The sequence below is a fragment of the Rosa chinensis genome, chromosome 2, assembly GCF_002994745.2.
Source record: "Rosa chinensis cultivar Old Blush chromosome 2, RchiOBHm-V2, whole genome shotgun sequence".
NCBI lineage: Eukaryota > Viridiplantae > Streptophyta > Magnoliopsida > Rosales > Rosaceae > Rosa > Rosa chinensis.
In genome coordinates, this window is record NC_037089.1 from 71,127,098 (window position 1) to 71,142,346 (window position 15,249).

General features: G+C 35.6%; 2 protein-coding genes across 3 annotated transcripts; both read right to left on the reverse strand.

Moving 5' to 3' along the window:
- Window positions 1-330: 330 nt before the first annotated feature.
- Window positions 331-9,795, reverse strand: LOC112188827 (carnosine N-methyltransferase). Of its 2 annotated transcripts, none has more exons than XM_024328044.2 (18): window positions 8,809-9,795; window positions 7,464-7,536; window positions 6,795-6,838; window positions 6,366-6,408; window positions 5,945-6,169; window positions 5,688-5,804; window positions 4,520-4,591; window positions 4,276-4,320; window positions 4,101-4,180; window positions 3,862-3,926; window positions 3,715-3,781; window positions 2,536-2,649; window positions 1,977-2,050; window positions 1,647-1,744; window positions 1,487-1,546; window positions 1,329-1,397; window positions 1,188-1,241; window positions 331-839 (listed from the first exon to the last, which is right to left on the reverse strand). In XM_024328044.2, exons 1-18 carry the CDS (start codon window positions 8,943-8,945, stop codon window positions 771-773), a joined length of 1,506 nt encoding a protein of 501 aa, XP_024183812.1. In that variant the 5' UTR covers window positions 8,946-9,795; the 3' UTR covers window positions 331-770. The 2 variants fall into 2 exon arrangements, with proteins under 2 accessions (XP_024183812.1, XP_024183813.1); XM_024328045.2 differs by having other exon boundaries at window positions 5,960-6,169; window positions 8,809-9,121.
- A 942-nt stretch (window positions 9,796-10,737) lies between these two features.
- On the reverse strand, window positions 10,738-12,348 carry LOC121048784 (protein TIFY 5A-like). Its single transcript, XM_040514759.1, has 3 exons — window positions 12,106-12,348; window positions 11,750-11,828; window positions 10,738-11,146 (listed from the first exon to the last, which is right to left on the reverse strand). Exons 1-3 carry the CDS (start codon window positions 12,201-12,203, stop codon window positions 10,952-10,954), a joined length of 372 nt encoding a protein of 123 aa, XP_040370693.1. The 5' UTR covers window positions 12,204-12,348; the 3' UTR covers window positions 10,738-10,951.
- Between the last annotated feature and the right edge of the window lie 2,901 nt (window positions 12,349-15,249).

The window sequence follows — 15,249 nt, forward strand, 5'->3', positions numbered from 1 at the left end:
TTTACGTTGCACGAAGATACATAAATGCCTTTGAATCCATCAGGGTGCAACCATTGTACTTTGTTAACATCATGTTACTGGGATAAAAAGAAAAAGAAAAAAAAGGATGGCAATAGGGTGAGTTAGGGGTCACGATCACAATATCCCCATCCCATCCTCAATCCCCAAGGAACATTATCGGAGATTCCTCATCCCATTCCCATTGGGCATAAGGTCTCCCTACCCACCCCGATTTTCAATAAGAATTGAATTAATCAAAATTTTTTTTTCCTTATTTTCTTATGAAAAGTTAAAAGCAATATAACATTTTTTTTTGGTCAAGAATCAATGTAATATAAATTCTTAATATTTAATTATATACTGAAACAAATCTCAATCTTACAAAATATATATTTTAATATAAAGTTAAATCACAAAAAGAAAAAGAATGTAGGCACAAAAATATATACTTTTAAAACTTTTAAATTAAAAAGAAAGTCGAGAAACTATTATTGGGGTGGGTTTGAAGATGGTGATCACAATACCATCCCCAGCCAATCCCTGATTTAAAGAATGAAGATTAGGGGTCCCCATCCCCATTCCCCAGTTGCCCCAAATTCCTCCCCCATTAGGGTCAAGGATCCAATGGAAACCTGCCCCGATGAAGAATTTTGCCATCCCTAGATAAATCACCTTGAACTATATTTCAATGCTTCACATTGTCAAAATAATCCATCCACAAATAACTAGTTTGAAGTATGTGAAAAAAAGAAGAAGAAGAAGCCAATCAGTTAAGGAGTGCTGTGCTCTATTCTTGCTGATCTCTTTCTCATTGTCCAAAAAGCAGCATAGTATCGATTCTGCAAGGAAGAAATAACCTTAGAATGAATAACCCATCAAAGTTGTTGAATTGACCTTACAATGAATAAAGCATCAAAGCTTTGAAAAGAAACAACCCTTGAATTTAGAATTCAAAGTCCCCCTATATAACTTGTAAATTTTTTAGTTTCAAAACCATACGTTTATCCAAAGAAGCAGTTTTGGACCCTAATGACATTAAGATCTGCTGCATACAGCAATTATATGGGAATATAGATGAATCTTGCTAGCACTCAAGGATAAAAAAATACAAAGATCTGATACAATAAAAGAGGGACAAAAAAGAAAAAAGGAAAAGCTTCAGTACTTGGGCTCTTGGGGATACTTACTTGCATCATTGATCTGGGATTTGTAGTGTACGTTGTCTCAATGGTCTTTTCCTTCTGCAGTCGATGAACAAGTAGTCAATTTATACATATATAGTTGTCCCCATATGTCTAATAAACAAAAAAGAATGAAAAAGAGATTACCTCTATGTGAAATCCATAATGCAAAGCAACCCTCTTCACATCCTCCAAACTCAGTTCAATAGACATATCCTAAAAAACCAAAGAACCAAGTTTAAAGATCTAGTTCTTTATTGGAACATATCAGGACATGAAATGTGCTTTACCGAACAGAAACTTACATCTCCTTGTCCATATACATCTGCAAAGTGATATAGTAGGGGACCCATATTTATCCAAACCTGTTATTAACTCAAGCCATTAATAGTGCAACAACATAGGGTAACGTATTTAAGTATTCAACAATTTGTGTGCCGTATCAATAAAGAGTGAATAACTTACGCCTCCTTCTTTCAAGATTCTTGATATGATTTCAATGTATTCAACAATGTTGTGTGCTGTATCAATAAAGAAACAGGTCACAACTGCATCCCAAGCACCTGTATGTGCCACAAATAATCTCCGTGAGATATACATAGAGAGGTTAGTTCATATATGTTCCTGCAGCAGTTGGATGCATGTATCAATTTTTACAAGGAATCCATGCCATTCCTTGTGAGTCTTAAAATAGAGCAGATTAAATATCCATGCCAATAAGATTAAATTTCATGAGCATCAAATTCCATATATAAGTATAAAAATAGTACCATTATGACATACATATTTGCTTACCTACTTGGCTTGGATCGTTATAAACCTCAACAAAGTCACCGCCACACATAGAAAAGCCTTCAGTAATCCCTGCACTGCTTGCATGAAAATCCAAATTGATAGTAAACAGAGCATAAGTGAAACTTTTAGGGGGAAAATGGTATTCAAATTATTAAAACAGGAAAAAAAAAAGCATGAGATTCAACATAAACCATCATGGCATGTTGTTTCATCAAAATAAAGTGTAAGGAATATGTATTAGCACGGTAACAAAAAATTGTGAGGGTATGTTTCTACCCAGGATACCAATTGATGGCAACTATTCTCATCTGTTTCTAGGTCATAGTGATAAGAAAATGAAGACTATCCAAGTATCCATCAATAGCACCCAGAATTTCAGTGTAAATTCATGATTCATGGACACGACTAGTTTAAAGCATCCTTTAAAGCTTTTCAAGAAATGATATCTTTGTAAAGGACAAGAGCAGAAGTTCTAACATAACTAATGGAAATTCAACCAGAAAAGTGTGCTTCTGTAGCATTACTAAAGACAAAAGAACACGAGTAGCAGCATGAGTACCTAGCGGGATGAATATCTGGTATTGAAACGGGACGAAGTTGGTCATCATCTGAAAGTGAATTACAATTGCTGTGGATCCACGGATATATTGTCCACTCCCCAGCAGTTTGACAACTGATAAACAAATCAAGACCCATTACATCGGAAAGAACAATCTGAAAACTGAAAACTCCTGATATCATATATATGGGTCAGGATCAAGGGACATGTTTTTTGACACAATTTTTCACATCTTTTCTTAGCCTTGAGATATAATTACATCAAACGGTCCTCATAGCTCCACTACTGATGTGATAATTGAAATATAAATATTTTTTTTATATTAAAAATACAAGACTAAAAAATAAAATAACACTCTCTCCATCTATATTTTACAAAATTCTGAGTTAGATGAGATCAAATTCGGAGGAAGCAGAGAGGAATGTTAAGAAGAATCATTGGTCAATGATATAGATGGAGGAGTCAAACTCTTTGGCCCAGATATTGAGGATTGGTTTTGAACATCAGAAGCAATGTGTTACTATGGGAGCGGAGGAAAAGGAGAAAGGAAGTATAAGATGATGAAGAAGAAGCCTATTGTTTCTCTTCATGCGATGACCATATTTATTCACCTCTTCAACTCTATTATTTTATCCCCCTTTTTCAGAACACCAATCTAATCTTAAGCTTAATTACAATTCTCTCTTCTCGTTGGTATTTTCATGGGTGATAAGAAGAAGAAAGCTACTATACTTATCCACTTGTTCTGTTAATTTAGGATGGTAGCTTGTTACTTGTAGGTATCGGGTTGTGTGGTTTTATGTTTATTTATTTTTATGATTCTTGATTTTTGTATTTTAGGGAAGATTATATATTATATATTTGTATTTCTACATTATTGCCACATCATTTGGTGGAGCTATAAGAACCATTGGATATATTGAAATCTAAAGGCTAAAAAAGAAGGTAAAAAAATGTGTCAAACAATGTGTCCCTTGATCCTATATATGTACATATATATATAATATTTATCCAGAGCGAGGCCTCGCTCTGAAATTAAAGTGCGAGGTTAGAGTTTAGGGTCACTTTTTTCTATATATATATATATATATAAGGGTCACTTTTTTCTATATATATATATATATATATATATATATATATAGGAAAATGATTTTTGACCAAGTGTAGTGACATTCTTACACATTGAGAATAAAACTTGAGCATATCATCATGTAGTATGAAAATTCATTTCCCTGGCTAATGAAACCTGCATATAGGATGAGAAACTTTATGCATTGAGTATGAATATATGAACAGGAATTTTTAACAACCACAATGTATGCACACCTCGACATGAGATCTCCAATGCAAGCCGCCCAAGTCCAGCACCAGGAACTAAACAGGCAGGAGGGCTGTTCAACATAATCTATCATTATTTTTACATTATAGTAATATAGAAAAAATAAAAGTACTTAGAGTCTTAGACAATATGGAACATGACCATGTTGGTTACCATGGTCAACAAAAGAAGCACCCCTAGTAAGACAAAATGAAAGAATAACAGAAACAATAGAAAACAATTGTACCTTTCCTTACAGCGATCAACAAATAGTGAATCAAGTTCTTCAAGTATAGGCCTGTAGCATTGATCACGTTCTTTCTGACCCTGTATTAGATACGATGACATAATTAACAAGTAAATCTTGGATCCACAGATGAGATGACCTAGAACTTAGAAATTAAGGATAACTCATCATGTACCTCTGCTGCCCAGTCTCTAACTATGTTCCGTATAATACATCGAACCTGTAGTTGGAAAAGAAAATAAAATTCTACTAGATTAACATAAAGTTTCAACTTTCAAGCAAAAGGATTCACTTTGACTTTGCTCAAACGTCTTAAAAACTAGAAAGGAAAATCTTGTCGTTAAATTTGTTTGTTATATCAATTTTTTCAAAAGATTATTGTAGGGCCAGAACTCCAATCCATAATTGAGTCAATATACCTTATCAACATCAACTAATGGAACATGTAATTGAATTGATGGATCCAACCACGTGCGCATTGATGAGGACACCTGAATATGCAACACAAAGAAAGATTTGAATCAATATCACCCAAGTCTGAGGCCCTGTTTGGTTAACCAGAATGTTAGAATGGGAAAATGAATCGAACTCCTTTCCTTTCTGGGATGGAATGGAATTAATTAAGAATTTCTATGCATGGAATTTGGAACAATTCAGGAATTGAAATTAGGAAATGATCGGGATGAATTAATTAAAAAAAAAATTTCCCGATAATACCCAAATCGAACTTCGAAATCAATTTCCAACACAAATCAAAAACAAAAACATTCAAACTTTAATCACTTTTGATATCATGAATATGAGGAGTCTGGGCATATATATGAATCTGATAACCACACAAACTAAAAAATGATAGAGTTCTAGGTCAAATTCCATCAAGAAAAATCCAATACTGACTATTCTTCTAAACTCCATAATCTCCATTGGATTCTCCTTCAATCTTTCTCTATTTCTTTTTTTCTTTTCTTTCTTAAACCTGTGTTTCTCTAATCAATGTCATTTCTCCTTCTACATTCTTGACTGTGAAACTTTACCTTCAAAATTTGCTCACTTCTCTCATCTGTATACACCTAAACCCAGACCTGATTATTTCAATTTTCTTTTCTACCAAGACACATATCGCCCAGCTTACAAGAGTGATGAAAAGTGTTATTTACTCTTTTTATTCCATTTCTTCGCTTTCCAAAGAGGATGGGAAGTGAGGGAATGGTGTTGGGAGGTTGGATCTGTAGTAAAAGTCTTTGAAGAAGAAACACTGGTGAAAATAAGAATTAACGATTATGAAATTGAAAATTTTTTAGAAAGGGTAATACAAGTAACTTTTCATTTCCGTTGAATGAAGGAACTGAAATACCACAAGTTATCTGGTATTTCTATTCCGTCTGTTTGATGAAATTTGACTCCGGTCAACTCATTTATTTCATTTTCCTTTCCTAGCTTGTGACTTGACCAAACGCTACAATTCAGTGGAGTGAGAAACTATTTCTCTTTCCAAGTCTGATTTCCTGGCTAACAAATGGGGCTACAGAGGAGTTGACAACAAGTTCAAATAAGATATTATAGCTTCAAATAAAGCGAAAACCTTACATTTCCATTGGAATCAATGGCATTGTTCGCATGACAATTATGTATCTGTTTGGTATATTCCAAGCTTAAAGTGTGACTCCCATTGATGGACTCACCATGACCTCCATGCTTCTCCTCCTGCAGTAACGGACGTATGTCAAATTTAGAGAGAGAGAGAGAGAGAGAGAGAGAGAGAGAGAGAGAGAGCTAGATGAAACCGACCATTCATTCAGTAATTATCTTATGAAAATTAACAGTCGCATAAGTGATGCAGAGACCTTATTGGTACTCACCCCTACTGGTGAATTGCAGACTCTGTTGCTCCCTTCCACCAGACCCAGACAGGAATGATCAGATTCGGAGACACACATACTTTGACTTGCAGAGGTTGATTGAGAAGAGCAATTTGTTACTCTAGAATCATCATGATCAGATGGGATGTTTTCATGTAGGCCATCACAAACATCTACATCCTGGCTCAAATCAAGTGGGGGTTCAAATTCCTGTAACATAATATAGTTTTGGCAAAACAAAATAAGTCAATATACCTTAATACCAATTAATCTTGATTGGGGGCATCGTGCACATATTTAAGTCCTTTGACAAGTCATGAAATGTTGCAATATCAAAAAGACATGAGAATATCATCAAAATGATACGTTAAAAAGAAAAAGAGATACGAGGGAAGTTGGAACTAACCTGAAGCATATCAAAAATGAAATATGAATTGGCAGAAATACACCTGCAGAATTAACTGCCACATCAGTTGCATTTTTCCAAATTCTCCTTTTGCCAAATTATTTCAGAATTACCATTGTAAGAGAGTACTTGAAAGTTACGTGCTATAGTTTTGGCATTCTTAGCTTATATATATGAAGATACTGGCTGGTTGGAAACACAATTGGACTATATTAGTCTAGATTATACAAGTAAATTGTTAGCAAATTCCTCCACTGAACCTTGGGATTAGACACAAACTTGATTTTCTAAAGTTTCCTTCGTTAAATGTTGCAGCATAGCCACTTTGCAGATGCACTCCAGAATATTAAACAATACATGTGCCAGTTTTTGGTGTGTCATCTCAATTTTATAAACTCAAAAACTAATGATGAATTAAGGAAAATTTACCGTCTTAGTCTTTCAAACTTAGAAGGGTAGTGAGACAGTAGAGCCTGCAATGAAGAGAAAGTTGGAAGGTGAGTTGGAAGATTGGGGAATGAAAAGATGAAGAAAGAAAGATCAATTCATGCATAGTTTCAAACTGTTCGAAGAATGTTAATCTTTTCTGATTTCTTGTTATTTTTTTTAGCAAAAACAAAAGCCTTCATACTAATGTTAGGCATGTATAGATATTCTGAGCGCCAAGGTAGATGACAAAAGATGTGAAAGATACCGAACTAAGTTTTATTCATAATGAAGACTATAATAAATATGTGAATCAATCATGTCAAATCTATGAAATCAAAGTAAATACCGCAATAAACTCTGGCCAAACATCCTATACCCTAATAATTCATAATCACTATGCTACCAATCCCAAATAGAATTAAGCACGTAGTACCATTTAGAATGGCAACAGCACATGCTCCAGATTGCAGACGGTTTCCTTCAAATTGTACTATCATCAATCATGAATTCCAGGGTATACAATGCACTCTAGCACTATTATTTCTAGTAAAGATTAGACCTTTTTCTGTTAATTTTTTTTTTTTTTTCAGATGAATGTAATCATTCTGATTCAAAGTTAACCCTCATATAAAACAGGAACTGTAACTGGTGAGAGAAGGGCAGTAGTACCTTATGGGCTGGTGGAAGCATTTTAAAAGATCTTTCATATCTTCTCACGTCCTCTTCTGCAGCCTCCGGATAGCTATATACGAAAATCAATCGCCAAATTAAAAAGCATGGAAACAACTTTATGATGAGACACATTTAGTCAAAACTACAGTGCAATATTTGATATGTATTTGGCAACTGACGAAATAGGTTATACATCATCAATGAAAAAGCTGCTATATACGAAAATCAATCGCCAAATTAAAAAGAAGGGAAAAATCTATATGATGAGACACATATATTTAGAACTACAGTACAATATTTGATATGTATTTGGCAACTAACAAAATAGGTTATACATCAATGAAAAAGCTCAACCTATATATCAAAATCAGTCGCAACATTAAAAAGAAAGGAAAAAACTTTATGATGAGACACATTTATTAAAAAATAACTGACGAAATTCATTATACATCATCAATGAAAAAGCTCAAGCTATATACAAAAATCCATCGCGAAACTAAAAAGAAAGGAAAAAACAGTATGATGAAACACATTTATTCAGAACTACAGTGCAAAATTTGATATGTATTTGGCAACCGACGAAATTTGTTATACAACATCAATGAAAAAGCTCAAGCTATATACGAAAGTCAGTCATCAAGTTAAAAAGAAAGGAACAAACTTTATGATGAGACACATTTATTGAAAACTACAGTGCAATATTTAATATGTATTTGGCAACTGACGAAGTTCGTTATACGTCATCAATGAAAAAGCTCAAGCTATATATGAAAATAAACCGCCAAATTAAAAAGAAAGGAAAAAACTTTATGATGCGACACATTCATTCAAAACTACAGCGCAATATTTGATATGTATTCGGCAACTGACGAAATTCGTCATACATCATCAATCAAAATCTTCACAAAAATCACCAAATTAAAAAGAAAGTCAAAAACTTTGTACATCAGGATTCAGAATGAGAAACACTATTCAAACTAGATGGCGGTATTTCATAAGAAATAGGTTAAATATACATGATCAATGACAAAGCTCAAAAATCTTCACCAAATCCCAGCACTACAAAATGAAAGAGACAATGCTTACGAAATCCTACACAAACAAATCAAAATCGGAACCCTCAATATCTAACAATCACTACAATTACAGCAATGTCGAGACCACCGACTCTACATTAAAATCAACAACGAAATGAGAAAGCTCTCGAAGCTCCTAGTTCTTATTACCAAAATCAATCCCAATTCCGCTTCAAAATTCAGATAAGAAACCAATAAATCCGAAACCATCACGAAAATTAAACTTAAAAGCGTTACAGAATTGAGAGAGAGAAAGAGAGAAGTACTTGAGGTAGGCGCTGATGATGCGCCTAAGAGATTTGATTTCTAGGGCTTCTTCGAGCTTCCTTTGACGACGTCGTTCCTCGTCGTCTTCTTCTTCTTCTCTTCGGAGAATCAGAGTGTCGTTCATTGGGACTGACATTGGTGCCACTCACTCTCCTCCGCTGTTTCTTCTTTGCTGGAGGACTCAACTACTCAAACTAACACTACCCAAATGAGTCAAATTACGTATATATATGGAGCCAAAGCCCAACGTTATTTTGGGCTCCTTTCAACAGTTATTGGATGTCTGTAACGTTGGGCTTTACAGATCCGCAGCTGCCCCAGGAGCAACCAACAAAAAAGGTTATTTTTTCTTGAACATTGTCACAAAAATGATATTGGGAATATACCCAACTACCCTTGGCATAGTGACACTAAAAGGTATAATCTAGGGGGCAGTGCGGTATTTCCACATATAAATATCGTCATTTCTGCTGGTTACGGTTTGGTTTGCGGAATTGAGGGATTGGAAAATGAAACTTATTTCTTTCCTATGTTTGGTGTCCACAAAGAAAGAAACAATTTTCCTTTAAGAAGGAAAAATATGGGGGGAAATGAATCTCCTATCCTCCAAATGATTCATTTTCTCTTCTATTTTCCTTGCATTAATTACATAATATAAATACATTTATGTCTTTGTTGAATATTATTATTGACAATTTTATTTAAAAAATAAGAAATTTGTGTAATTATATATTTTAATATATGAGGATATAAATGGAATATTAATATGATTTAGTTTTCTTTCCTTACACAAACTAAACACTATAAAATGGAAATAAACATAAATGCATGCTCACCTAAGGGACTGTGAGGGACAAATGAATCTAATGGCTGAAAATAAATGCACAGTTTTAAGTTGTTATAGTTTCTGCTTAACACATGTGGTTGAGATGCATTTGTCACTCACAGTCCCTTAAAACTGTCCTTTAGGTGAGAAAATCTGAATAAACACACATTTTCATGTTGCTTACCTGACGTTTTTAAACAGTGGAAATGAAAGCTCGTGGGTGGTTTTTCTTTCCTATAGAAAATACAAAAAAATTAATTTTCTTTCTACAAACCAAACCACGTACTGAATAATTTTGTTCTTCATCCATACTTTGGTCATTTTGTGGCAAGTTGAAAATGACGGTTTCCTCATTCCATTGTGTGTATTAATTGTGAGACAATTTCTCTTCACACTATGCATGGGCTTGGAAATTTTCCGGTTGAGTAATTCCAGCTGCTGCATCTTCTTCTCAAATTTGGAGAGCATGAGCTGGGAAATGAGATTAGCGGCAACAGGAAGAAGACGGGCCCTCGTCATAGGGTACAAGAACAAGGGAACTCTTAATCATGAAGCTTACGCTTTTTTGCCTTCTTCTCAGTGGCGGAACTAGAAAATTATTTCTAGAGGGGCCAAAAAAATAATAAATATTTATTTATAAAAAAGACATAAAATATATTTATTCTTTTCATTAAGAGCGTAGATATTAAAGCATGTATTAATGTTTTCCATTTAAATTTGATTCCTTAACATGTATTTTTCCTTCTCGAAAGCACTAACTAATAGGTTGAAATCCCATACATCAAAGAATTTATTAGTATTTTCCTTTCACAAATCATATAAAATAGAGTAATTTGGAATGTGGAGGGGTCACAACATAATTATTTTTCAATAAACTCCAGCCAATTATATATGGCCACATCAGATTATAATATGTCTTTTGGGGGGGGGGGCGCGGGCCATCTCTGGCCCCAATGACGTTCCGCCTCTGCTTCTTCTAATTTGAGGGGTTTGGAAGGAGATGAGGTCACAAGTACGTTCTCTCCTAAATCCAACTTTCAAAAGCTGAAATTCTATATTTTTTAATTTAAGAAGCATTAAAAGTTCAATTTAGCCTAAGTAGTACATTAATTCGCTCGAAAAGTTTTACTAAATGAGAACCAAAGAGTACAACGGAGGATGTAATATCACACCTCCGAAAAAAACAGTTGTCCTAAAAAAGAGCATTCTATGGGGATCATCTGACATTCTAGCAAATATTAGATCCTAGGTACCATATATAGTTCACTATCCTCTTTATTAGATCCAAAAGCCAGGCCATATTTGATTCCAGTTGACTATGAATTGTGGCTGTACGGATCAGAAGCTTCGTTCTTTCTGTTTTGCAGAAATGTTTGGAGAGATTTCTTCACGGATCCACATGGAGGAACAAGTATTTGAGATTGCAATGCAAGTGATACTGTTTCTTTGGAGGACCTTGATGTCATCCCTCCTTCCATTTCTCTAGTTGCAAACAAGATTATGGCTCTAACCTACACAAAATCAGAATTATGGTTTAATAATATTCTCGACTTGATTCATATCGTAAGATTACGTGTTAGATTGTCTGATAAGGTGAGATTTATTGACATGTAATTGTACGTATTAATAGGAAAATATGACAGTTGATGAAGAGGAATGTTTTGGAAATGAAGTCTTCTGTTTTTTTCTTTGTCGATTCCTTTGGTACGTTCAAGAATATTTCCTTGGTCTCTCCTCATGCAAAACGTTTTTTTACTTTTGATTAGGTGGGTAAGGAACACGTTTAAAATAATGTAAACACACCACACCAAACAGAACAGAGAAAATGAAAATGAGAAAAACAATAGTGATTTCCTGAATTCTGTTACTTTTCTAAATATTATGTTTTTCCATTGCCTTTTTGCAAAGCAACAACTTTAGAATAGTATATACTTAGGTTCAAAATATTTTTATTTTATAATTTTAATAACCACCACACAACATATACAACAATAAGAAGTATCATATATTCATAAAACACGTGCACAAAGAAACATTTTAAAATACCTCATATTTAGAACCTATTAATGTAATATCTTTTATAGTAAATGTAACAACATATTTTTTTGCATTACCTGAAGTTCCATGATATCGAAAACATAAACCCGCCCATCATAAAAAATGGTGATCGGTTCCTGGCTGGTCGGATCATCCCTAAACGTAACAAAATAAAAAGATCATAGGAATACTCATGTATATTATTCTCAACAACGCATAATATTGACATATCTTTGCATTGACATATCTCTTTATCAATGTGTTATTTACGTGTGGTGATTGTGGTCACATCACACGAACACTCGAACCAGCTGAAGATCGAAGAAGAAGAAGAAAACCATCACCCGTACATACGTACGGAGTATGATGATGGACAGAGCATCTGAGCAAATGAAATGGAAAACGATAAACTGACCGGGACTGGTGAACTTACATCAAAGCTTTCCGGTAAATCATCTGTGATAAAGAATCGACCGTCATCGGAGGAAGGCCGAGGTCCAACTCCTTCGAGCTGCATTTCTCCATTGCCATAGTCGCGAGAGAGAGAGAGAGTCAGTCTTTCATGGAAGATTCTACTTCTACCCTACAATACACTCCACTGAAACAAAGAATAAAGAAAGTGGAGAAGAAAAGTCAAAAGTTAGCGAGAAACTAGGGCCATAGAACAGAGACCTTTCGTGCGGTTTGTTTTAATGTTTTATAAGGACGACCAGGAAAGGTGAATATTTCAATATCGTGCGGGCTACGTTATTGGCCACGTTTAAAATGCGCTCTCGATCCACCTGTCGAACTACGAACACACCGGGAGAGTAGGGTCACTCCTCTTAGTTTTCAGTTTTTCACGCATTTATTAGATAAATGAATAAATATCTATTCTGGGGATTAATTACTTGTTGATTTTAACACGTGCTTTTTGTAACCAAATTTTTTTTTAACACGTGCTTTTTCAAAATGGAACGTTTTTCTAAGCTTTCTGAGGAGCTGCTTTACTGTTGCATCCAACAGATTCTTTAGAATCATGGTTTACTTGACTTGCAAGAGATTAAAATCATGAACGAACTTAAAGTTAGTATTTAACATAAAGAAACTTAAAGTTAGTATTAAATTTGAGTCATAAATAATGTGACCGATTGATTTTGAACATTTTTAATGGATATATGATAAACATTTAAGTTTTTAATGGATATATGATAAACATTTAAGATTAAATGCATGAATAGCATTAATGTGGGAGACTTCATGATCTCAAGTAGAGGGGCAGCAATATTGTAACTTACGCGAGTTAAAATAATTATCGGCTTTGTTTTAACTTTTTTTAAATAAGCTAATAACTAATATACAAAAACAATGAGAGCTCTCGCTCCCTCTTCCTTGCGGCGGCTAACCCTAGGGTTTTGCTGTTCGTTTTCTTTGGCCTGCGTCAATGGTGTTCGCGGTCACTGCCCGGTGAGTTCTCTGAACTCATGTACATTTCCCTTTCAACCATACGGTTGCTGCACCCTCATCTCATTGGTTTATCGGTGGGATCCTCCCTCTTCGGGTTTTTCTCGTGCCTCTGTCGCCCTTTTCAGAGGTGGTGACGGACGGCGAAGCCGTGGTTTGGTGGATCCAAACCAGACGTGGGATCCCGGATCTACCAAGTGGAGGCGTCTGGTAAAAGGTACGGTCGGACTTTCTTCAGCGATAGCGATTCGGCTCCGGGTTGTTGCTGAAATCCGGCGATGGTTGGAGAAGCTGCTTTTGATTTCTCTACGTTAGTGGCGATCCTGGCTGTCGTGGGTAGCGACACAGAGATCGGGCCTTTCGGGTGAAGGCTGGAGGCGCCGGAGTTGGACACTTTGGTTGCAAGAGGACCCCCGGTCCGGTCTTGGTCAGGGGATGGCAGTGGCGGTGCAGTGCGGCTCGACGTCATGGCGGTGCGACTCAGGAGGGGTGCCCTGCATTTTGGGTGTCCAAAGTTGGGTTGGAGCGAGGGTGCCCACAACAGATCTATTTGGGCCTATATCTGTGTCAAGCCTACTTGGTCAGACCTCATTCATTCAGGCCAGATTTGGGATCCAGGAAACACTCAAATCCTGATCTTAGATCCAAGACAGTTGCTCTTTTTGAACTGGTATTGGTTCTGGTTCTTAGGAGTTCGTTTACTAATTTTCAAGTTTTTGACACCCTCAGTTACTTTCGAACAATCACCTCTCCTAGGTGGTCATATCACCCGTAACAGCTACAGTTACTATTACATTTATGCTGCTTTCATGACATATGCAGTGCAGCTATGTCGTTCAGCATCAAGTCACATCCTAGTTACCTCCCATTTCAGATGCGTCTGTGCATCTTGTTATCTTTTATTATTGTTTTTTCATTATAGATGCGTTTGTGCATCTTGTTATGTTTTTTTGTTTTATTTCGATGCCTCTACATCGCTCCATGTACTCATTAGTTTCACATAATACAGTTTGTTGTCTTCCCTTAAAAAAAAGAAAAAAAGTATAGGGGCAGCAACCTTGGCGTTAGTTTTTGTCAATGCTGGTAGTCGACTTCTACTCGCCATCTATGAGTCCAAGAAGTTTTACTCGATTTTTCGATACATTTTGTTCAAGAGGAGTCGTTGCGGTCTGCAAGGTGGGCATTGCTTCAATCATACTTTGGTTGGCTTAGGAGGTATCGAGGCCAGGGATGGAACTTGGATTTGGAATTTGGGGGTCCAAGACATTACATTAGTGTACAACATCGCAATGTCAATAACTCAATATTTAGCGATACAATATTAAATTTAAAGTTTCATGTATTCTTCTTTTAAAGAAAAATTATAAAAGAATATTTAATCATTAAATCAAGAAAAATTTATATTTTATACACTCTCTAAACACTGAAAGATACTAGAATTCATATAAATACTAGTGAAGAAAATATATAGCCGAATGAGTTTTCTTCAAAATTTTGATCTTTTTTTTTTTTGAATCAAAACAAAAACCAATATATTGATCACAAACCAGAATGACGAACCATTACATATCCTCTTGTTACCAATTAGGGATTGGCAAGAAGTTGTGCTAGTACTCACAGTGGTACATAGAAACTAGGGCACTCGTTTAACATTAAATACATCGAAATAGCATAAATCTTCCTTCGTCACTAATCCAAAAGATTCGCTAAAAGCACAACAAAATGCATAGCTCTCTAACAACAAGAGAATTATTGAAAATAGACTCGTTATTAACCTAGGGCTCCCAAAACAAAAGGAGTTAAAGCAAGAAGGAAAAATCCAGCTAAATATAAGCCCAAAGCCCAAAGAACGGCTGAAACCCTAGACCCAACACACTTGGTCTAGCCCAGCCCCTTCTCCTCCTTGTGCAAAGCAGGCATGCCCCGGCCAGCGCTGCCACCACAATTAGCTGCAGGCAAACCTGCCACCTGCAGCTCATCGAAAGTCGATCAACGCCGCCATGACTCAAGGACACCAAGAAGACTCACGAAGCCGCATCGAGAAAAACCTAACCCCAAACAGATTTTAAGTCCCGGCCAAACTCGATGTCACCATCACCCCACTTGGAGAAGATCTGGATCATAATCCAGTCAC